This window comes from Lepus europaeus, chromosome 10 (genome assembly GCF_033115175.1).
Source record: "Lepus europaeus isolate LE1 chromosome 10, mLepTim1.pri, whole genome shotgun sequence".
NCBI classification, from domain to species: domain Eukaryota; kingdom Metazoa; phylum Chordata; class Mammalia; order Lagomorpha; family Leporidae; genus Lepus; species Lepus europaeus.
This window is the reverse complement of record NC_084836.1, coordinates 97506913-97531913: the sequence shown is the minus strand read 5'-3', so window position 1 is coordinate 97531913 and position 25001 is coordinate 97506913. Positions and strand designations below refer to the sequence as shown.

Here is a 25001-nt window from a genome sequence, read left to right as displayed (position 1 = left end):
CTGTTATTTGATGGTGGCCCAAGTAGTTGAGTCCCTGTCATCCATGTGGGAGATCTGTATGAAAGATCTTGGCTCCTGGCTTTGGCCTGACCTAACCCTGGTTGTTGTGGGCATTTGGAGAGTGAACTAGCAGATGAAAGATGTCTCTCTCTCTCTCTCTCTGTGTATCTCTCTCTCATTCTCTCTCTCTTCCACTGCCTCCCTCCCTCATCCCCTCTCCTGCTCCCTCCATCTCTTTCTGTCACTTTGCCTTTCAAATAAATAAATCTTTAAAAATCAGGAAGGGGACCGGCGCCATGGCACACTAGGTTAATACTCTGTCTGTGGCGCCGGTATCCCATATGGGTGCTGGTTCTGGTCCCGGTTGTTCCTCTTCTAGTCCAGCTCTCTGCTATGGCCTGGGAAAGCAATGGAGGATGGCCCAAGTGCTCCCTGCCCCCGCATGGGAGACCAGGAGGAGGCTCCTGGCTCCTGGCTTCAGATCAGCACAGCTCCCTCCTGCTGTTGCAGCCATTTGGGGAGTGAACCAATGGAAGGAAGACCTTTCTCTCTGTCTCTCTCTCTCTCACTGTAACTGTACCTGTCAAATAAATAAATAAAATCTTAAAAAAAAAAAATCAGGAAGAAATGGATTGCCTGTTCAGTAAATTATCCTGCAACAGAGGACTATTTGAGAAAAAAAATAAAAAGAATCTTAATTTAGACTAAATACAAATAATCAACAGATTATACTTGTATACATAATCAGATTACTGAAATAACCACGCTCTTCCTTCTGTCTCTAGAATATACTGAATTAATTCAAAGAAAGGCCAAATATTGTGGCTAATAGGCTACTCTGTAATACACGGACTCTTTGCACTCTCTAGCTGAATTTTATACTTCCCTTGGTCAACATGTTTGTTTCATACCTGCTTGTATCATACCGTAATTTCATAATCCAATTAAATATTATAGGGGCCAGCGCTATGGCGCAGCAGGTTAAAGCCCTGGTCTGAAGCTCTGGCATCCCATATGGGTGCCGGTTCGAAACCTGGCTGCTCCTCTTCCAATCCAGCTCTCTGCTATGGCCTGGGAAAGCAGTGGAATATGGCCCAAGTCCTTGGGCCCCTGCACCCGAGTGGGAGACCCGGAAGAAGCTCCTGGCTCCTGGCTCCAGATTGGTGCAGCTCTAGCCGTTGCGGCCATCTGGGGAGTGAACCATCGGATGGAAGACCTCTCTCTCTGTCTCTACCTCTATCTGTAACTCTGACTTTCAAATAAATAAAATCTTTTTAAAAATTATATAAACTAATGGAAGAATAAATGCAAAATAGTTTGTTTTAGGGAACTTAAGTTGAAGATCTTGAACAGATTGGATAAATACAAGCTACTTCCTTCCTCATTATTATTATTTGTTGAAGGCATGAACATCTTGAAAAATAAGGGGAAAATCATAACATTCTTATTGAAGATTCTACATACAATTGTCTCACAGTTGTCTGTGTTCTTGTTCCATTTTAAGGAATTAAAATATCACAAATGTGTGTAATAGATGTGATGTATGCAAGAAGGAACATGTGAGACAATTATCAGATCTAGACTCAAAGAGGCCTTGGCTTCCTACCAAAATATTGATAGTAGATAAATGTAATGATTTAAGTAAAAACCAGATGTTTAAGTTACAAGTGTATTTTTTGATTCACTGGGTCACTGTATTTTTCGCCAGTAAGCTCTGAGTCCTAGTTGTGTTGGGTGAGTACTTACCCATCCCAACAGGAAATAGAGGAGATCCTTTCTTATGCTTAGGTTGAAGAATACCTTTTTCCAAAGCAGAAATCATCTGGCCCTTATGTAAAAAGGCAGGATAGTTAATATTTTTTTGCAGGTCAAGAAACAGAATCAGGGGTATTATGTAGGTATTTATAAAGCAAGAGAAAAAATATCTCCACAAATTTCTTATTGATAAAGTTCAAAAAAGTAATAATTTAACAGTTTTTTTGTAATACAGAAGTCCCTGCTTATCCTTGAGGATTTGTTCCAAGACCCCCAGTGGATGCCTGGAACTGGTACCAAGTCCTATGTGTACTGATTTCCCCCCCTGCCCAGTGACTAAGGAGTGTGTACCAGAGACATTGTGGATGCACTGGATAAAGGGGAGGGATGATTCACATCCCAGGTGGGATGGAGTGGGATGGTGCACAATTTCATCATGCTGCTCAGAATGATGTACAGTTTAAAATTTAGGGATTATTTCTGAAACTTTCCATTTTCCATTGAATATTTTCACACTGCTGTTGACTGTAGGAAACTGAAACTGCAGAAGATAAAACTATGGCTAAGAGGGGACTACTATGTAGGTATATTAATGAGAAGAATGGAGATCTTTTTTTTATTTACAACATTTTGTTTAATCGGGGTTCAGATATCATATTTCCCATTCAGTAAATAACAATCATAAAAATGGATTGCGGGGGGTGGCGGGGGAGGGATGACTCTGTGGTGTAACGGGTAAAGCCGCCACATGCAGTACCAGCATCCCATATGGGTGCTGGTTCTAGTCCTGGCTGCTTCTCTTCAGATTCAGTTCTCTGCTGTGCTCTGGGAAAACAGTGGAAGATGGCCTAAGTGCTTGAGCCCCTGCAGCTGCATGGGAGACCCTGAAGAAGCTCCCGGTACCTGGCTTTGGACTGGCGCAGCTCTTGCCATTGCCGCCATCTGGGAAGTGAACCAGCAGATGGAAGACCTCTCTCTCTGCCTCTGCCTCTGTGTAACTCTGCCTTTCAAATAAATAAATAAATCCCCTTAAAAACAAAAAAAGATTGCAGGGGCTGGCGCTGTGGTATAGCTGGTAAAGCTGCCACCTACAGTGGCATATGGCGCTGGTTTGAGTCCTGGCTGCTCCACTTCTGATCCAGCTCTCTGTTATGCCCTGGGAAAGCAGTGGAAGATGGCCCAAGTACTTGGGCCCCTGCACCTGCATAGGAGACCTGGAAGAAGCACCTGGCTCCTGGCTTCAGACTGGTCCAGCTCCGGCCGTTGCGGCCATTTGGATGCTGCCAGTGGATGAAAGACCTCTGTGTCTGTCTTTGTTCATTTTCTCTCTCTCTCTCTCTCTCTGTGCCTTTCAAATAAATCTTTTTAAAAATGGATTGTAAGTATTGATATATTAGTATGAATCTGTAGTAGGGTCTCATGTATTTTTGAAAATCTTTATACACACATTCTGCCAAATGCTGATACCAGTCCATAAACATGATTTTGATTGAGTGTATTAATCACTGGGGAAGCATTTATAGAATTACAGTGGGTTTTTCTCTTATCTGCCTTTTAACATATTACATTATAGATTAATTACTTGCAATTGGAGGTTAGGTGGAAGTTCCACAATTGCATTGTTAAGTAAGTTTTGAAATGTGGAAATTTCTTTTGTATTTGTATTGAGGGCTTAAGAATGCTTTTGGAACTGTAATTCGAATTAAGGCTATACTTGTATATCCACTGCAGATTTGAGAATGGATATCTCACTTCTTGTTTTAACTTTTGACAATACAGGAAGTATATAAAGCAACTTAATATTGCTTTTGGTTTAAAAGTCGGTTATCCAAACTACTTACTGAGTTTGTTTCACACATAAGTGTTGTTCTGCCTTATGATTTTTTAAAAAAAATATCTATCTATCTATCTATTTATTTATTTATTTATTTGAAAGGCAGAGTTAGAGGGAAGGAGGGAGGGAGAGAGATCTTTCATCCACTGCTTCACTCCCTGCACCAGCCAGGGCTGGGTCAGGCCAAACCAGACACTTCATCTGAGTCTCCCATGTGGGTGGCAGGGACCCACCCAGGTACTTGAGCCATCTTCCACTGTTTTCCCTGATGCATCAGCAGGGAACTGGGTCAGAAGTGGAGCAGCTGGGACACAAACCAGCATTCATGATGGGATGCCAGAAGGCAGCATCTTAACCCACTGTGCCACAACACTGATCCCTGGCTTCTGATTTGAGGTTGAATTTATTTATTTTTTCTAAGATTAATTTATTTATTTGAAAGAGTTACACAGAGGGAGAAGGAGAGAGAGAGAGAGAGGTCCTCCATCCTCTGGTTCACTCTCCAATTGGTTGTGACAGCTGGAGCCGCACCAATCTGAAGCCAGGAGCTTTTTCCGGGTCTCTGACGTGGGTGCAGGGGCTCAAGGACGTGGGGCATCTTCCACTGCTTTCCCAGGCAATAGCAGAGAGCTGGATCAGAAGTGGGGCAGCCGGGACTCGAACTAGCGCCCGTATGGGATGCCAGCACTGTGGGCGGCAGCTTTACCTGCTACACCACAGTACCGGCCCTTGAGGTTGAATTTAATAAATGCAATAAAATCTACAGTAAAGGGGCCGGTGCTATGGCACAGTGGGTTAACACCTGGCCTGAAGTGCCGGCATCCCATATGGGTGCTGGTTAGAGACCCGGGTGCTCCACTTTTGATCCAACTCTCTGTTATGGCCTGGGATAGCAGTGGAAGATGGCCCAAGTCCTTGGGCCCCTGCACCCACGTCAGTGACCCGGAAGAAGCTCTTGGCTCCTAGCTTCGGATCATCACAGCTCCGGCCATTGCAGCCAACTGGGGAGTGAACCATCGGATGGAAGACCTCTCTCTCTCTCTCTCTCTGCCTCTCCTCTCTCTGCGTAACCCTGATTTTCAAATAAATGAATGAATGAATGAATAAAAAATACGAATCATGCCAAAAAAATCTATAACAAAAGCTAATTTCCACAGCTATTCATTATTTGATAATAATGGCTGAGAGCAGTCTTATTGCTCTGAAATATATTTCCAGCTTCAAGCTAAAAAGTACAAAAGTCACAGTAAAGCTTTATTGTGGGTAAGTTGTCAAACTGTTGGGTGGTCTGGCAAATCAAGTTATTCAAGTTCTACTTCTCCCAATGTTGAGTTCATGGAAATGGATGAAGTTCATCGTTAGTACCATAGGTTCAGAAACATAATTTCAGAGATTTTTCACAGAGTACCTGATGATGAAAAAAGTAGTCTCTTCACTAACTTTGGAAGTTATCCAACTAAGCCTTTTTCTACTCCACTCAGGTTTATATCATCCATTATAACACATCTTAGCAGATTCCATTTCAGTGTTAGTATTTTCTCAATTCTTGCCTGTAATTATTCAGACTATTCGAAGAAACAGATTATTCAATCTTTCTAAATTTGGCATTGACTCACTGAATAAACGCCTGAATAATATTGGTCGCATTTTTCTGCTCATCAAAAGAAATAGAACTCTACTTGGAATCATTTTTTTTTTAGCAGATTATTAATCTCATTTCTAGTATTCTCAACTTTTGAAACAGTTGATCTTCCTAAACAGCTAATAGTCTCAAAGAAGTTTATGTTCTTGTTGTGTATCTTCAACTGCTGCGTATGTGATTTGATTAACTTACTGTTGGGATGTTCCTTGCTTTACTAACCAGTGAGCCCCTTCTGTTCTTCTTCCACCCTACTGCAGTAATGACATTCCAAATTTAAATTTTTAATTTTTCTGACTGTTGCATTTCCATGATGATAGTGACGTTGGACATCTTTTCATATGGTGATTGGTCATTTTTGTATATTCTTTGAAGAAATTACTTTCTTTTCTCCTTTTTTTAAATAAAAGATTTATTTATTTGAAAGTCAGAGTTACACAGAGAGAGAAAGAGAGGCAGAGAGAGTTCTTCCATCCACTGGTTCACTCTCCAAATGGCCGCAACGGCCAGAGCTGCGCTGATCTGAAGCCAGGAGCCAGGAGCTTCTTGGTCTCCCACTTGGGTGCAGGGGTCCAAGGACTTGGGCCATCTTCCACTGCTTTCCTAGGCCATTGCAGAGAGCTGGATCAAAAGTAGAGCAGTCAGGACTCGAACCGGCACCCACATGGGATACTGTCATTGCAGGTGGCAGCTTTACCGGCTATGTCACAGCGGCAGCCCCCTTCTTTTGTTTTAATGGAGAAGATATCTTTTTGTTGTTGATTTTAAGAGTTCTTTATATATTTTGATTACTAGATTCTTGTTAGATACAAAATTTATAAATATTTACTATTTTTCCCATCCCATCAGTTGCCTTTTCACTTTGATACTTTAAAATTTATTTTATTGAGGCAGGTATTGTGGCACAGTGGGTTAAAGCCCTGGCCTGTAGTCCCAACATCCCATGTGGGCACCAGTTCCAGTCCTAGCTGCTCCACTTCCAATCCAGCTCCCTGCTCATGTGCCTGGGAAAGCAGTAGAAGATGGCCCAGGTCCTTGGGCCCCTGCACTCATTTGGGAGACCTGGAAGAAACTCCTGGTTCCTGACTCCTGGCTTCTGATTAGTTCCAGCGATTGCAACCATTTGGGGAGTGAACCAGCAGATGGAAGAATTCTCTCTCTCTCTCTCTCTCTCTAACTCTTTCAAATTAATAAAATAAATCTTTTTAAGAATTATTTTATTTATTTGAAAGTCACAGTTACAGATTTTTTAGGATTGTTTTGGTTATTTAGAATCCCATTTGTAAGTTTTAGAATCAGCATTTTGATGTCTATAAAAGCAGGCTCTTGGGATTCAAATAGGGTTTACATTGAATCTGTAGATTGCTTTGGGGAGTATTGACATTTAGACAATATTAAGCCCCAATCATGAACACAGGATAGATAGCTTTCTATTTGGGTTGTCTTTAATTTCTTTCAACAATGTTTTATAGTTTTCAGTGTACAAGGCTTACATCTCCTTGGTTAAATTTACTCTTAAGTTATTCTGTGATGTTATTTTTATTGATTATTTTAGAGGCAGAGAGAGAGAGAGAGACAGAATTCCCTTCTACTGATTCACTTCCTAAACGCCCACCAGGGGTGAAGCCAGAACAAGAGCCGAATCCAGGTCTCCCACTGTCAGGGACTTGACTACTGGGGCCATTACTGCTGCCTTCCAGGGTGTGCATTAGTGGGGAGCTAGAGTCAGGAACCAGAGCCAGGTATGGAACGCAGACATTTTGGTGTGGGAAGCAGGTACCTTAGGCCAAAGTCCTGCTCCCTACCTCCCCCAATCTACCCCTACCACACTGCCAGGGTTATTTTTAATTGGAAAATATTTTTTGAAAGACAGAAGAAGGCGGGAAAAAAAGTTCCCATCCACTGATTCACTCCCCAAATGCCCACTGGGGCCAAAGCCAGAAAGACAGGAACTCAATCCAGATCTCCCATACAGTGGCAAGAAACCAGCCACTTGAGCCATCACTGCTGCCTCCCAAGGTCCTCATTATCAGGAAAGTGCAGTCAGGAGCTAAAGCCAGGCACTGCACCCGGCTGGGAAATAGGCATCAGGACCTGTGGCTTACTAGGCCAGGTGCCTGCACTGCCCCTCTGAAGCTATTTTAAATGGGATTGCTGAGGCGTGAATGTTTGGCCTAGCCCTTAAGATGCTGGTTATGATGTCCCACATTAGAATGCCTGGGTTTGGTTGGCTCTCAGCTTTGTTTCTTGACTCCAACTTCCTGCTAATGCAGATCTTAGAAGCTTGGGATGATGACTCAAGTAGTTGGGTTCCCATGTGGGGGGTCTGTTGAATACATGTTCCTGGCTTTGATGCTCTGGACAGTTGGCTGACATTTGAATCCAGGAGCCAGGAGCTTCACATGGGTCTCCTGCATGGGTGTGATATCATCCAGCCTTATTAATAATTTTAATATTAATAATCTTGATTGGTTCTTGCCATCTATTTAGATAAGAATTCTGAATGCTGGCTGAAAATAAACCAGGTAGCATGGTAAGTTTTAACATTTTATTCAGTGAGAGAAAGGCACAGAAAAGTGAGGGTTTTATTTAGGGGAGAAAGAAGTCTAGAAGCACAAGTTGGGTCCATACCAGGCAGAGAGCAGGCTGGGTGCTACGTGGAGCAAGCATGCAAGCAGGAAAGCAGAGGCAGAGCAGAGGCCAAAAGACGGACACCCAAAGGTGCAGGGCAACAAGGAGGGGCCCACCATGCTCCAGGCCTTTTATTCACTCCCAAAGGGGAGTGGTTACGTAGTCTGATTGGCCGGTGGGCTTCCAGGTGAGTTCAGGTAGGGGCATGAGACCACACAGGGGGCATGGTGGAGGGCATGATCTCCCAGCTCACAACTATAATCAGTTTAATCCTATCTGCCTGCCTATATCAGGTACAAGGGCCCATACACTTGGGCCATCCTCAGCTGCTTTCCCTGGCACATTATCAGGAAGCTGTATTGGAAGTGGAGCATCTGGGACATGAACCATACTCCATATGGGATGCTGGCACAACACTGGCTCTGGTGTATGCTTTTTGTGTCCAATCTTAGAAACCTTGATCTGTGGTAAAAAGAATTCTAAGATGACCTCTGCTGACTCAACCTCTGGTATAATTTCCTTCCCATAAGTGTTGGCCAGACCTATGAATACAATGGGATTTTACTGCAAGTATTATGTAACATTATCTGGCAAGAGGATTTTATAGATGTGTTTAAATTACTAATCTTTGGCACTAGGAAAAAAGGAAGATTCTACAGATAGGCCTGACCCAATCACATGAACCTTTAAATGTGAGCCCTCAAGTCAGAGTCAAGAGACTAAAAGGATTTGAAACACGAAAAGCATTTGACAGAATACAAGCTTTGAAGATGGAGGTGGTCCTGTGTCAAGCACTGCAGGTGTCCTCTAGGGTCTGAGAATGACCTCTGGCTAAGAAATAGCAAAGAAATAGGGACCTAAGTTCCACAACTACGAAGACTTGAATTTTGCCTCAACGGTGTGGACTTGTAAGATCTCTAGAAGGGGGTGAGGACGTAGGCTGGCCGATATCTTGAATTCATCCTTGTTGAAACCTGAGCAGAGAATCTCCCTGTGCTGTGTCCAGACTCCTGACTTCTAACTTTGTGATCATTTTTATGCAGTAATATAAAATTAATACACTAACTCAAGATCATGGAGATTCTTTATGCATTCTTATACTTTCAGCGTTTGTGTTGAGTCTAATATGCTTTCAGGTTAATTCTTGTGTGTTACATGAGGTTAAGGATCAAAGTTTATTTTTTTCCCCATGTTAGGTGTCCAGTTGTCTAGCACTGTTTGTAGGAGAGACTGTTCTGTCCCCATGGGATTAATAGAAAATTAGTTGAGGCCGGCGCCGCGGCTCAACAGCCTAATCCTCCGCCTTGCGGCGCCGGCACACCAGATTCTAGTCCCGGTCGGGGCACCGATCCTGTCCCAGTTGCCCCTCTTCCAGGCCAGCTCTCTGCTATGGCCAGGGAGTGCAGTGGAGGATGGCCCAAGTGCTTGGGCCCTGCACCCCATGGGAGACCAGGAGAAGCACCTGGCTCCTGCCATCGGATCGGCGCGGTGCGCCGGCCGCAGCGCGCCTCCCGCGGCGGCCATTGGAGGGTTTCTGTCTCTCTCTCTCTCACTGTCCACTCTGCCTGTCAAAAATTTAAAAAAAAAATAAATTAATTAAAAAAAATTAGTTGATGAAATATGTGTGTGACTCTGGACACTCTAGTCTGTTCTCTTGAGTCATATCTTTTTTTTTTTAAGATTTATTTTTATTTATTTGAAAGACAGTTACAGAGAGAGGTAGAGAAAGAGAGAGAGGTCTTCCATCCACTGGTTCACTCCCCAGATGGCTGAAATGGCCGGAGCTGTGCTTCTGAGTCTCCCATGTGGGTGCAGGGGCCCAAGGACTTGGGCCATCTTCTGCTATTTCAGGCCATAGCAGAGAGCTGGATCAGAAGAGGAGCAGCCGGAACTAGAACTGGCACCCATATGGAATGCCGGTGCTTCAGGCTAGAGCTTTAACCTGCTGCGCCACAGTGCCAGCCCCAAGTCATATCTTAAACCCATAGTATACTGTCTTATTCACTGTCAAGTAGCCTCTAGTTTTCTTTATGAAAATTATTTTGGCTGTTAAAGTTCTTTGCATTTCATGTAGATTTTGGAAATGGCTTGTCAGTTTCTACAAAACAGAACTTGCTGAGAATTTGGATAGACTTGCATTGAATTGGTAGACCAGTTTGGGACAAATTGACATCATAACAGTACTGTGTCTTTGATCCATGAACAGTTTATATCTCTCCATTTATTTAAATTTAAGTCTTACATTCTGCAGTATTTTGTAATTTTCCATGCAAAAATTTGTGTGTCAGTTGTTAGGTTTATCCATAAGTAATTAAAATTTTTAAAATCTTATTATAAATGGTATTTATAAAACTTAAACTTCAAAATATTCATTGTTAATATGTAGAGATACAATTCATATTTATGAGTTTATGTTATATTGACCTTGTATCCTGCAGTTTTTATAAGCTTTTTAGTTCTGATTTTTTGTAGATTTTTTAAGGGTTTCTATCTATGAGGTGATGCTTATTATAAATATAGTTTTAGGGATGGGCATTTGGCACAGCAGTTAAAGTGCATGTCTCCCAGAGTGCCTGATTTGAATCCTGGCTTTGTTTCTGATCTATCTTACTGCTAATGTGCATCCCGGGAAGCAGCAGGCTGTGGCTGAAGTGTTTGGGTCATTGCCACTGGTATGGGAGACCCAGATTGAATTCCTGACTCCTGACTTTGGCTTGGCCCAGCTTGGCTGTTGAGGACATTTAGGGGAAGATCCTTCACTCTGTTTCTCTGTATCTTTCTACCTTTCAAATAAAATGGGGGGGGGGGGGAGTGTATTTCTTTAAACTTAAGTATAGTTTTAATTTCTTTTCCAATCTAGATACCTCTTTATTTTTTCTTACTTTGTTGCCCTGACCAGGGCCATGCAATATTAAATAAAAGTATCAAGATTGGATATCCTTGCTTTGTACACAGTTTAGAAAGAATAATTCAGTATTTCTCCATTAAGTATGACATTAGCTTTAAATTGTTCATAGCTGTCTTTTCAGGCCAACAAGGCTGTCTTGTAATTCTTGTTTTGCTGAAAGGAGCTTATTTGCATTATAGGGTGAGAGAATATAAAGTGGCCTTGCTTTTTTTTTTTTTTTTTTTTTTTTTTTAAGGTTTATTTATTTGAGAGGCAGAGTTACACACAGAGAGAGGGTACAGACAGAGAGAGAGGTCTTCCATTCACTGGTTCACTCCCCAGATGGCCATAACAGCTGGAACTGAGCCGATCCGAAGCCAGGAGCCAGGCGTTTGTTCCAGGTCTCCCACGTGAGTGTAGGGCCCCAAGCAGTTGGGCCATCTTCCATCGCTTTCCCAGGCCATAGCAGAGAGTTAGATTGGAAGTGGAGTCGCTGGGACATGAACCAGTGCCCATATGGCAGGCAAAGGCTTGGCCCACTATGCCACAGCACTGGCCCCTGGCCTCGCTTTTTGAACTCAGCCATTTACAGTTTTAGCTCTATAATTTTTCTAGATTATGGAATTTTATTTATTTTTCTTTTTCTGGGTAACATTTTGGACAAATTCTTCAAATCTGTTTTCTAGTTTATTTTTCCTTTAGCTGTCTCTTCTTCAGGGGATAAACCACCTATGTCATTATAGGTTTTAACAACTTTTTTCCCTGGAAGTTCTGCTTTTTTTTCCTTGGAAGATTGTTCTGCTTTCTTTTATTTTGGTTTTTTTAAAAGTGTTTTGTTCCTTCCTGTGGTTTTGATGCCTTTTATCTCTGTATTCCTTGTTAAACACGTACTTTATCATCTCTATGAACCAGACTATTTTCTTTTCTGATCCTGTGTGTTTTGTGCTGAGGGTTTGGCTCTCCATGGTAAGTTGTATTGTTTTCACCAGGTGTTCTGGGGAATCATCAGCTTGGCCAGTTTTGTTAGTTTCCTTTCTGGAGATTCCTGCATGAAATGATGAAAGAAATTTGGACCTCAAACCGAGTGTACCATGTTTATAGTTTTAGATTCTCAAGGGGAGTCCAGACTGAATCAGACAAGCTTTCTTGTCCCCATGCTCTTGCAGGTGGATTTTTGTTTTCTAATCTGTATTTTTTGAGAACATAGACCTTTGAGGACAACGACTTCCTCAGGGGTCTTGAGTCCAGTTGTCCATGTTTCTCAAGAACTTTTTCCTCTTTTCTCTTGCTTCCCATCTCCTTTTCTCTACCTCTCTTGGTAGAAATTAAAGTTCCTGGGGACAGTAGAGAGGCTAGCTCATACCTCCAGCTATGACTTCTGGTTCACATTTTGTTTCATGCCGCTGGAGGTTTTCCTGACTTTTTGAGAACTAAGCTAAGCTTTTTCAATGTATAGCCGTGTACACATAATAATGTTCCAGTCAGTAGCAGACTGCCTAAGAGTTGACTTCAAAGAGTTCATGAAAAATGAAATTTTTTAAGATTTATTTATTTATTTAAAGAGTTACAGACAAGGAGAGGTAGAGGCAGAGAGGGACGTCTGCTGCTTCACTCCCCAAATGGCCATAGTGGCTGAGGCTGGGCCTGTCCAAAGCCAGGAGCCAGGAGCTTCATCCTGGTCTCCTATGTGGGTGCAGGGACCCAAGGACTTGGGCCATCTTCCCCTGCTTTCCCAGGCACATTGGCAGTTAGGTGGATCTGAAGTGGGGCAGCCAGAACCCAAACCAGCGCCCATATGGGATGCCAGCACTGCAGGCATCAGCTTTACCTGCTATACCACAGTGCCAGTCCTGAAAAATGAGATTTAAAAAGTTTATTTTTGGTACAAAGAAATTTTGAAATTTGTGTAGTTTTTTCATAATATTATTTTCTGTGAACTTTGAAGACTTTGTAGGCCTGGATTTCAAAAGTTTTTTTGCATCAAAATTAACTTCTTTTCTAATTCCATTTTCTGTGAACTTCATGAAGTATCCTCATATACTACAGTAGTCCCATAAGATTATATTGCATAATGGCATTGTTACCATCTTAGTTTGTTTAAGTGTATTCTAATGGTCACTCTGAGACAAAATCACCAGAACCCAGAACTTAATCCTCATACTGCACATGTGCAGCAGGGATGCAAGAACGTGAACTGTCACCTGCAGCCTCCCAGCCTGGGGCTGGCGCTGTGGCGCAGCGGGTTAAAGCCCTGGCTTGCAGTGCCAGCATCCCATATGGCACCAGTTTGAGTACCAGCTGCTCCACTTCCAATCCAGCTCCCTGCTAATGCACCTGGGAAAGCAGCAGAAGGTGGCCCAAGTCCTTGGGCCCCTGTACCCATGTAGGAGACCTGGAAGAAGCTCCTGGTACCTGACTTCGGATTGGCTCAGCTCTGGCAGTTGCAGCCATTTGGGGAGTGAACCAGCAGATGGAAGACCTCTCTCTCTGTCTCTACCTCTCTCTGTAATTCTGTCTTTCAAATAAACAAAATAAATCTTAAAAAAAAAAAAAAAAGTAGAGTGTGACCTGGACCCAGGCACTCTGATATGATATATAGTGGGCCTCTTAACCACTATACCAAATGCCCACCACCCTTCTCAGACTGTGTATAAACTCATTTAAAGAGTGAGCTTAATAATATAGAGAAATATTGGTGTCAGCTAAATTTTAAAATTACTTTTTACATATTCATTTATTTTTATTGATGTATATTTTGAGAGAGAGACAGAAAGAGCTTCTATTTGATGGTTCACATCCTCAAATGCTTATAAAAGCCGGGACTGGGCCAGATCAAAGCTGGGAACTGGGAATTTAATTCAGGACTCTCATGTTGGTGGCAGGAACCCAACTACTTGAGCCATCACCACTGCTTCCTGGGGTCTGCATTAGCAGGAAGCTGGAATTTGGAACCGGAACTGGGAATGAAACCCAGTTTGATCTCCCTATGAGAACTATAGGAATCCTCACTGACATTGTAATCTCAAGACCAAATACCCACTCCTTAAATTCTATTTTTAAATGACAGCTCTTCTTTAAAAAAAGAGGTCAGGAGCCTAATTTTCCTGTCTGCTTCCTCAGGAAGCAAAAAAGTCAGAAACTTGGTGAATAGCAAGAACAGTAGTTGCTATAGTAAGCATGGGACTTCCGGTCAGTGGCTCGTAACAGTGGGAAATGGAACCCTAGCAGTGCCTCTCCAGTTTGCCTCAAGATTTTGTTTCCCATCTTTGGAGTAGGGGCCTTTACTATAGTACAAATTGTGTCTTCTGATTTGTTTTATTCGCTTAGGTAATGACTGAAAAGCCTCACTGGCTGTGTATCTTGAACCATTCTTAGGAGTTTTATAATTATGAGACAGTTATGATCCATTTAAAACAAGGCTTTAAAACTTTCTGGCCGGCGCCGTGGCTCACTTGGCTAAGCTTCCACTTGTGGCGCCGGCACCCGGGTTCTAGTCCCGGTCGGGGCGCTAGATTCTGTCCCAGTTGCTCTTCTTCCAGTCCAGCTCTCTGCTGTGTCCCAAATGCTTGGGCCCTGCACCCGCATGGGAGACCAGGAGAAGCACCTGGCTCCTGGCTTCGGATCGGCGCAGCGCATCGGCCATAGCGGCCATTTGGGGGATGAACAATGGAAGGAAGACCTTTCTCTCTCTCTCTTTCTCTCTCTCACTGTCTAACTCTGCCTGTCAAAAAAATAAATAAATAAATAAATAAATAAATGAATAAATAATAAAAAAAACCTTTCCATTTGGTTTCCCTTTTCCTTGTGTAGCTGTTGGCATATAAGGCTGATAGGCTTATTCAGCCAGTGAGTGAAGGTGTAAATTATAAAGTCAGAAACCCTTGCCACCTACAGGATGCTTGTAGATAAGTTCTTTGGGAAAAAAAAAGATTTAAAATATATATTTGAAATGCTGAGGTACAGAGATGGAAAAAGAGAGAGAGAGGGAGAGAAGGAGGGAGGGAAGAAGGGAATGAGAGATCTTCCATCTGCTGATTCACTCCCCAAGTGATTGCAATGGCTAGGGCTGGGCCAGACCCAAGCCAGAAGCTTCATCCCGTTCTCCCACATGGTTGCAGGGGCCCAAGGAATTGGGCCGTCCTCTTCTGCTTTCTTAGGCACATTAGCAGGGAGCTGGATCGGAAGTGGAGCAGCCGGAATTTGAACTGGCACCCACATGGGATGCCGGCGCTGCAGGTGGCAGTTTTAACTGCTATGCCGCAGCACTGGCCCCATTAAATTTTGTTATTTTTTCTTTTCTCTTTAAACCTTACTGTCAAGTTCAAAGAGAAGCTAACAAAAAAAAAAAAAAAAAAGATTTGTTTATTTATTTGAAAGACAGAGTGACAGAGGGAGAGAGAGTGGGGGAGAAGGAGACATAGCTTCCATCTGCTGGTTCACTTCCCAAATGACCACAACGTCCAGGGATGGGCCAGACTGAAGCCAGGAGCCTGGAACTTCATCCGGGTCTCCCACAAGAGTGTGTCTTGTACACAGGCACAGATGGATGGGCCATCTGCTGCTTTCCCAGGAGCATCAGCAGGGAGCTGGATTGGAAGTGGAACAGCCAGGACTTAAACTGGTGCTCATATGGGATGCTGGCATTGCAGGTGTTAGCTTAACCTGCTGCACCAAAACACTGGCCCCAGAAGCCTTTTTTTTTTTATTTTTATTTTTTTATTTTATTTATTTGAAAGGCAGAGTGCCAGAGAAGAGGCACAAAGAGAGACAGAGATCTTCAACCTCTGGTTCACTCCCCGGTTGCCTGCAGTAGCTAAAGCCAAGAGCCAGGAACTCCTTCTGGGTTTCCCACATTGGTGGCAGGGACCCAAGTATTGGGTCATCATCCGCTGCCTTCCCAGACACATTGGCCAGAAGCGGAGGAGCCAGGACTTGAACCAGCACTCTGATAGCAGATACAGGTGTCCCAAGTAGCACCTTAATCCACTGTGCCACAGCGCCTGCCCCGAAACCAGTGTTTAAGATTTAGATTAGTAGGATACACAATGGCTTTTCCTAGCTGTGAGATGTTCTGTTTTGAAGTAGGGAAACAACATGAAGAAAACCTTTTTATAAATTGCCTGTGGTGTTCTAGGCATTGTGTTAGGCTCTGTGGGAATTATTAAGATAGTCTTTAACCTCAGGGATCTTACTGTCAGTTATGATAGGCCATAATACAGTTACAGAAGTAGATGTCAGCTGCTTTGCTAGAGGTATTGATTGAATCTGGTGGCTAAAGGAAGGGAAGTAATTGATACACTGGAATTCCTGGTTTGGGCAAGGAGGAGGACCAGGATTGGCAAACTATGACCCGCTGTGCCACAGTGCCGGCCCCTGTATTATTTCTTTATCAAGGTAAATACACTCAATTTATGTGCCAGTTGGGTTCTCCAGGAAGCAGATGCTGAGATGAAATTGGAGGGCACGGGGCCGGCACCTGCAGTGCTGGTATCCTGTATGGGCGCCAGTTCGTGTCCCCGCTGCTCCACTTCTGATTCAGCTCCCTGCTAATGCGCTTGGGAAAGCAGTGGAGGGTAGTCCAAGTCCTTGGGCCCCTGCACCTACCTGGGACTTCCGAAAGAAGCCTGTGGCCCCTGGCTTCGAATCAGCTCAGCTCCAGCCATTGTGGCCATTTGGGGAGTGAACCAACAGATAGAAGACCTCTCAATCTCTCTCTGCCTCTCTTTAACTCTGCCTTCAAATAAATAATTAAATCTTAAAAAGAAAGGAGAGAGAGAGAAACAATTAATTAATTAATTGGAGGGCATAAGACTTGTTGAGGAGTAATGCCTGTGAAGAAAAAGGGAAGGCAGCAGGATAAGGTATGGGAACCACTAAACTGCAGTGCCTGCCCAGGTTGCCCAGTAGAGCAGTATTGGACAGAAATGGCTAGGCCCTTGGGCCACCATATTGGCCAGTCATTGGCTGGGAGCAGTCCTGAGGAAGATTGGATTCTATAGAAACTAATGGCAGGAAGTTGACTGCACTCCTTGCAGCTGAACTGTAAATTCTTTCTTGAAGGGAAATCTGAGCAGTTTTGTTTGTGTATGTTTGCAGCCATTTGGGAAGTGAACCAGCAGATGGAAGCTTGCTCTCTCTCTCTCTGTGTCTGTCTCTCTCTGTAACTCTGCCTCTCAAAAAAATAAATAATTCTTTTAAAAAAATCTTTTTGGCCGGTGCTGCAGCTCAATAGGCTGATCCTCTGCCTGTGGCGCCGATACACCGGGTTCTAGTCCCGGTCGGCACGCCGGATTCTGTCCCTGTTGCTCCTCTTCCAGTCCAGCTCTCTGCTGTGGCCCGGGAGTGCAGTGGAAGATGGCCCAAGTGCTTGGGCCCTGCACCTGCATGGGAGACCAGGAAAAGCACCTGGCTCCTGCCTTTGGATCAGCGCGGTGCGCCAGCTGCAGTGCACTGGCCACAGCGGCCATTGGAGGGTGAACCAATGGTAAAGGAAGACCTTTCTCTCTGTCTGTCTCTCTCTCACTATCCACTCTGCCTGTCAAAAAAAAAAATTTTTTTTTAAGTGGCTACATAGTGTTCCAACAAGTACTTATTCTTACTTTACATATCCATTCCCTAGGTATCTAAATTTCACATATTAATGAAAATACAGCAATGAACATCTTTTATTTTTCTTTTAGATTTACTTTTTTATTTGAAAGGCAAAGTGACATAGAGCTATCTTCTATCCACTGGTTCACTCACCAAATGCCCACAACAGCCAGGGTTGGGTCAGACTGAAGCCAAGAGCCAAGAACTCTGTCCAGGTCTCCCACGTGAGTAGCAGAGACTCAAGTACTTGAAGCTGAATCAGAAGCAGAGTAGCCCAGACTCAAACCAGACACTCCAGTATGGGATATGAGAGTTTCAAGTAGCAGCTTAACCCACAGAACCCATCCTGTATAAGGTTTTTTTTTTTTTTTACAAAGCTGTTTAGGATTAAATAGGTTGAAGCATGTAAGCATTGTAAGCATGTAAGGTTGTCGTTTAGAGTATCAATGCAAGGTATGTCCACAACCAATGGCATCAGGTCCTCAATAATATTGCATCTTGTTTGCATTGTTGTTGTTGTTGTTAAGATTTATTTATTTTAAAGGCAGAGTTACATAAAGAGAGAGAGAGGGAGAGAGGTCTTCCTTCCACTGGTTCACTCCCCGAATAGCCACAGTGGCCTGAGTAGGGCCAGGCCAAAGCCAGGACCATCCTCCGCTGCTTTCCCAGGCACATTAGCAGTGAGCTGGAACAGAAATGGAGCAGCCGGGACTGGAACCAGCTCCCATATGGGATGCCAGCATTGTAGCAGTAGCCTAACCTGTTACACCACAATGCCAGCCCTGATCTTGTTTTCTGAATGCTAACTAATTAGCTGAAGAACATGTCTTGTCTGTTTCCGACCTGCCATGTAGTGTTTGGTGGGCTGTGATTGAATTGAGGAAAGGAGTTGGGGAAGATAATGGTGAGAATGAGGGCTCCAGAACCAGGTTGACCAGGTTCAGATTTGGGCTCTGCTGTTTACCTTAATGCTTTGTGACTTGGGGCAGTTCTCTGCTTTGGCTTTTTTTTTCAGGGGCAATAATATGAGGAGTCTTCTAAAAGTTTCTGGAAAATGCACATATAGAAAGCTGTTACATAGATTTAAAATTTTTTTGCACCCAAACTTACCTTTTAATTCCATTTTCCATGAATTTTTTTTTTCTTTTTTTTTTGACAGGCAGAGTGGACAGTGAGAAAGAGAGAGAGACAGAGAGAAAGGTCTTCCTTTGCCGTTGGTTCACCCTCCAATGGCCGCTGCGGCCTGTGCACCGCGCTGATCCGAAGGCAGGAGCCAGGTGCTTCTCCTGGTCTCCCATGGGGTGCAGGGCCCAAGCACTTGGGCCATCCTCCACTGCACTCCCAGGCCACAGCAGAGAGCTGGCCTGGAAGAAGGGCAACCGGGACAGAATCCGGTGTGCCGGCACCGCAAGGTGGATTAGCCTGTTGAGCCGCGGCGCCGGCCTCCATGAATTTCTTGAAATCCCTTCATAGAATCTCTTGTACAGCTGTTTTGAGAGTTATGTGAGCTAAAACACTTTGGAATCTGGCCCACTACATATGCTTAAATTTCAGGTATTATTAGGTATTTATTTATTATAGTGTTTCAGGAATTAGAATGGGTGAGAACTCATTTTAACTCGAACTCTTTTCTAAGAGAAAAACAAGGCTTAAAACAGTTAATAGGTTTGACCTGGATCTCTTAGCTCATGAATTGCAGAGATCACACATGAAGGTAGGTCTTTGAGATTTAATTTTTATTATTTATTTGAAAGGCAGAGTTATAGAAAGAGAGGAGAGAGATATCTTCCATCTGCTGGTTCACTCCCAGGAGGGCTGGGAGCCAGAAATGCAATCGAAGTCTCCCATGTGGGTGGCAGAGACTATTTGGGGAGTGAACCAGAGGAGGAAAGATCTCTCTCCCTTTCTCCCTCTCTTCCTCTCTCCCTCTCTCCCTGTAACTCTGCCTTTCAAATAACCATTCACTGGTTCACTCCCGAAATGGCTGCAACGACATGAGTTGGGCTGGTCAGAAGCCAGAAGCCAGGAGCCAGGAGCTTCTTCCAGGTCTCCCACATGTGTGCAGGAACCCAAGCACTTGGGTCATCTGCTGCTGCTTTCCCAGGCCCATTAGCAGGTAGCTAGCTGGGAAAGGTAGCAGTTGGTACTCAAACCAGCATGTGTATGGGCTGCCAGCATTGTAGGTAGAGGCTTAGCTGGCCCTTGAAGGTAGATCTCTGACCAAATGCAAGGTTTTTCAGCCTTGGCACTACTAACACTTGGGATCAAGTAATTCTTTGTTATGGGGGACTGTCTCTGTAAGATGTTTCACAGCATCCCAGGCCTCTACCCAGTAGATGCCAGTAGCACACAGTTCCCTTGCCCTCAGTTATAACAAGTAAAACTATTTTCAAACATTACCAAATGCCTCCTGGAGTGTGCAGTAGCTAATGGCACATAAATAACGCTGCAGTGGCATATTCTAAAGTTTGGGGACAAGGAAGGCCTCATCTCTCACTGAATTCGTTTATCATGAGCTTTTCAATGATCTGAATTATTTAAGGTGGAGCATTTTTCTGGGGCTCCTGGAATTCTAAGCACACTTCTATGAAACATCTTGTTAGAGTACACTTCTCTCCTCAGAACAGTAGTGTTTAAATAGGGCTGTTTTATATTTCTAAAAGCTTTTCCCCCTTTGGTTTCAGGTGACACAACTAAAATAAAAGTATTTATGGAATTCCAATGAGTGGTGATGGATATGCAGTTCAAATAACTAAGGTAAGAGAAGTAAAACCAGAGCTGTGAAGAGGCTTTGTCAGCCAAGTTGGTGTCCTCACAGAATAAAACTAAAATTAAGTTCTTTCCCACTCCATTTTATTCCCAAGTTATAAGATTAGCTTATTTTTTATTAAAAACATAATTATAATCCTTTAAGATGATGGTCATGGCATTTGGAACAGTGGTTAAGGTGCCAGTTGGAATGCCTGCATCCTGTGTCAGAGTGTCTGAGTTTGAGTCTCGCTTACACTTCCAATCCAGCTTCCTGCTGATGTGCACCCTGGGAGGCAGCAGATGATGCCTCTAGTGCATGGATCACTGCCATCTGAATGGTGTTGCTTCGCCTGGCCCAGCCCTGGGTGTCGTGGGCATTTGGGGAGTGAACCAGCAGATATTGGATATTCATTCTCTCTCTCTCTCTCTCTCTCTCTCTTTCAAATAAATGAAAGATTAGTTAAAACTTTTAAAAGACCAAAGTCAATGCGCTACCATACTGGTATTGTTAAACTAAAGCTTCTGTGATGTGGCACAAATTATCTCCAACTTCTGAGAGGAAATGTAAACCAAGACTACAGCCTAAGAAAACTATTTGGCAATATCTACTAAAATTAAACATATGAATGGATCCTATAACCCAGGAATTCTATTTATTCCTAGATATTTATTATTGAGAAATGAAAACAATCTACACAAAGACACATATAAATTGTGTAGCTTTATTTATGACAACCAAGAAAAAAATAAAATAATCAAATATCCTTAAACAGGTGCATAGTTAAGTAATAAATAAATTGTAATATATTCATAAAATGGAATTTCTATTCAGCAGGAAAAAGGAAAAACCAATTCTCACACCTGACTGAATCATAAAAGTCAGCTGTGGTTCAGTCAAACTAAACCATGATGATAGAAATCAGACTGTCAGTTGTTCTGTCAGGAGATGGGAGTTTGTCACTGGAGGGAGACGTAAGAGAACCTCTGCAGCACTGAAAAGGTTTTATTTGTGTATGTGGACATACACGTATTTCTTTTTTCTGTTTCTCTCTCTTTTCTTGTGTAACATACACTTAACATAAAATTTATCATCTAGGGGCCAGCGTTGTGACATAGCAGATAAAGCTGCCACGTGTGATGCCAGTATCCCATATGGGCATCAGTTCGTGTCCTAGCTGGTCCACTTCCAATCCAGCTCCATGCTAATGGCCTTGAAAAAGCAGTGGAAGATGGCCTAAGTGTTAGGTCCCCCTTGCCACACACATGGGAAACCCAGATGAAGTTCCTGGCTTCAGCCTGACTCAGCCCTAGCTGTTGCAGCCATCTGAGGAATGAACCAGCAGATGGAAGATCTCTCTGTGTCTTTACTTCTCTCTGTAATTCTGACTTCCAAATAAATAAATGTAAAAAATTTTTAATTTATCATCTCAACCATTTTCAGTGTATTAATTCAGTGGCATTAGCTACATTCACGCTATTGGGCACCCATCCCCACCATCCATCCCAGAACCGCTTCTGTAGCTACAGCTCTGCATTTCTCCCTCTGCCAGCCCCTGGGAATCTCTCTTTGATTTTCCGTGTCTGGAAATTTGACTACTCTTCTTTGTGTCTGAACTATTTCACTTAACATAGTGTTCTCCATAGCCATCCATGTTGTAGCAGGGGTCAAAATTTCTTTTTAAGGTTGAGCGATAGTGCATTGTAAATGTATATGACATTTTTGTTTGTTGATTACATTTTTTGGCTGTTGTGACTAGTGCAGCCCTGAACATGGATTTACAAACATCTCTTCAAGTCCCTACTTCTAAACTTTTGGGTATGTACTGAAAAATTGAATTGCTGGATCATGTGGTAATTTTATGTTTAATTTTTGAAGAACCACCATATGTATTGTTTGCCACTGTGGGCATACCATTTTGTTTCCACAAACAGTAGACAAGGCCTCCAGTTTCTCCACATCCTGCTTTTTGATAACCTTCATAATTATAGGTTATATGCCTATATTACTGGTTTCTTTTTTTGTTTTTTAAATGAAGTTGGTTTCGTCCTTCTGCAGGTGGTGAGGGGAAATCTCTTCTGTGCCTCTGTCCTAGCTCTGGTAGCCTCTGGCATTCCTTAGTTTGTGCTAGATGGCATTCCCTCTGTATCTTAACATCATCTTCTTTCATATCTGTCTTTTGTGTCTGAGTTTCCCGGATTTATAAGTATAGCAGTCGATCGGATTAGGGCCCACCTTAATGGGCTCGTTTTGATCACCTGCAGAGACCCTTTTTCTGTATAAGGTGACATTCACAGGTACTGAGGGGGGTTAGGACCGTAACATCATTGTTGATTCAACCCATTAATATGTTGGTCACCTTTTAAAGAAGTGCTCTTGAACCTCTATTTTTTATGTTAATTTTCAGCTATTTTTGTTTTATTTGAGAGAGAACTCCCATCCATTGGTTTGTTCTCCAAATGCCTGTGATTGCTGGGACAGGAGTCAGGAACTGGGAACGTAATCCAGGTCTCCCACATGGGTGACAGGAACCCCATTGCTTGAGCCATCACTGCTGCCTCCCAGGGTCTGCACTGGGGAGAAGCTGGAATCAGGAGCCTGGGCACTACAAAGCTGGCATCTTAACCAGCAGGCTGAAGGCCTATTCCCTTCAGCAGGGTTTTGTGACTCCCATTTTGTCAGATGAGGAATGTTAATACCCTAACCTTCTGTCAGGCTTCTGACATTTCCCCACTATGTGTGTGTGGGAGGGGGGAGGCTTTATTTTCTCTTTTTAATATTTTTCTTTTTTGGCCGGCGCCGTGGCTCAACAGGCTAATCCTCCGCCTTGCAGTGCCGGCACACCGGGTTCTAGTCCCGGTCGGGGCGCCGGATTCTGTCCCGGTTGCCCCTCTTCCAGGCCAGCTCTCTGCTATGGCCAGGGAGTGCAGTGGAGGATGGCCCAAGTGCTTGGGCCCTGCACCCCATGGGAGACCAGGAGAAGCACCTGGCTCCTGCCTTCGGATCAGCGCGGTGCGCCGGCCACAGTGCGCCAGCCGCGGCGGCCACTGGAGGGTGAACCAACAGCAAAGGAAGACCTTTCTCTCTGTCTCTCTCTCTCTCTCTCACTGTCCACTCTACCTGTCAAAAATAAAAAAAAAAAAATTAAAATTAAAAAAATTTTTTTTAAAAATTTTTTTTTCTTTTTTAAAATTAAACTAATTGATTCAATCTTTTATTTGCTTGGAAGATAGAGAGACAGAGATGGATTCAGAGATCTCCCATGCACTGGTTTCACTCCCTAAATGTCTGCAATGGCTTGGGTTGAGCCAGGCCAGAAAAGGAACTTTATCCAGGTCTACTGTGTGGGCAGCAGGGAATGTACTTGAGCTATCCCTTGCTGCTTCCTAAGATGTGCATTAACAGGAAACTGGAAACAGGAGTGAAGTGGGGTTCAAACACAGGCAATCTGATAAATGATGCAGGCTTCCCAACTGGTATCTTAATGGCCGTGCCATGTGCCTGCCCCACTTTTCGGCTGAACCTGTTAAAATCGTTGAGCTCTGCACTCTGTCCTGAACACAGCCAAGCCTTTCATAGTGTTAGCAAATAGTAACTTTCATAAGTTAGCAAATAGTACATGTTTACATGATTTTAGCTGAGTACATCTTGTTCATTATCAGGCCAAGTGGTGTTTTCTGGGTTTATATTTCATGTTTTATGGGTTCAGTGTTGGACTGTGGGCTATCTAAAGAAGAAAATGAAGGGGAAAAATCATTTTCTTTTTTAAAATATAAATTGCTTCTGATTGAATCAAGTCCAGTCCAAGTTATACTTGGATCCCAAGTGTAATCTGTTTTTATACTCTAGTCTAGGACCAGTTTGGACTAATTGTTTTCAGGTTGTCTACACAATTGTATTCTTGGAATTTTCTTTCTGTTTGAGCTGAAGTTTATAACTTCCTGAAGGAAAAGGTACATGTCAGATAAACTGTGACTGTTTCTGGTGTCTCTTCTTTTCTGTTGTTGGAGTGAGGGTTTGCTTGGGTATAGAATCCTAGGTTGTAGATTATTTTTCCTCAGAATTTTGAAGCCTGTGCTCCATTTCTTCTGGCATCCATTGTTGCTTACAAGAAATAGAAAGGTTCATTTTGTTTCCTATAGGAAATTTGTGTGTCTCCTCTCCCAGCCACTGCCCCACCCTTACACTTCTTTTGTATTCTAGAATTCATAGTGTTATAATAGACCAGCGCCTTAATCCAGAGACTCATAATTTTCATATTTAGTGAATTAGTTGATGCTATTTTTGTAAAACAGTGACTTCCTCTCCATTTTTTGCTTGTTTCTATTAGAAACTCTAATGTTGAGCCTGCTAGATTATCCTGCTTACACACTTTGCCTGTTTTCTGTAAGATTGTCATGACCTTATCTCTTAATTTTTCCATTGAGTTTTTTTCAGTTACTTTTATTTTTATTAAATATTTACTTATTGGGCTCTGTGCCTTGGCTCACCTGGCTAATCCTCCGCCTGCGGCGCCGGCATCCCACATGGGCACCGGGTTCTAGTCCCAGTTGTTCCTCTTCCAGTCCAGCTCTCTGCTGTGGCCCGGAAGGGCAGTGGAGGATGGCCCAAGTGCTTGGGCCCTGCACCCACATGGGAAACCAGGAGGAGACACCTAGCTCCTGGCTTCGGATCGGCACAGTGCCAGCCACAGCAGCCATTTCAGGGGTGAACCAACGGCAAAGGAAGACCTTTCTCTCTGTCTCTCTCTCTCTGTCTGTAACTCTACCTGTCAAATAAATAAATTTTTAAAAATTTACTTATTTATTTATTTCAAAAGCAAATAAATCTTCTATCCACTGGCTGAGCTAGGCCAAGCCAACAGTCAGGAACTCCTCCCAGGTCTCTGTGTGGGTGACAGGAGCTCCAGTACTTG

The 25001-nt window shown here is 43.3% G+C and overlaps 1 protein-coding gene across 3 annotated transcripts in view; it reads left to right on the top strand.

The window, feature by feature from the left end:
* The window catches only part of PTPRA (protein tyrosine phosphatase receptor type A), a 155242-nt gene that overhangs the window by 32088 nt on the left and 98153 nt on the right, over positions 1 to 25001 (top strand). For 2 of the 3 annotated variants that reach the window (XM_062203944.1, XM_062203946.1), the window contains exon 2: positions 20022 to 20094. The exons of the other annotated variant lie outside the window; for it this stretch is intronic. In XM_062203944.1, the coding sequence (XP_062059928.1) occupies positions 20059 to 20094 (36 nt within the window). In that variant the 5' untranslated portion in view covers positions 20022 to 20058. The remainder of the gene's footprint in view (positions 1 to 20021; positions 20095 to 25001) is intronic. 3 annotated transcript variants of the gene reach the window in all.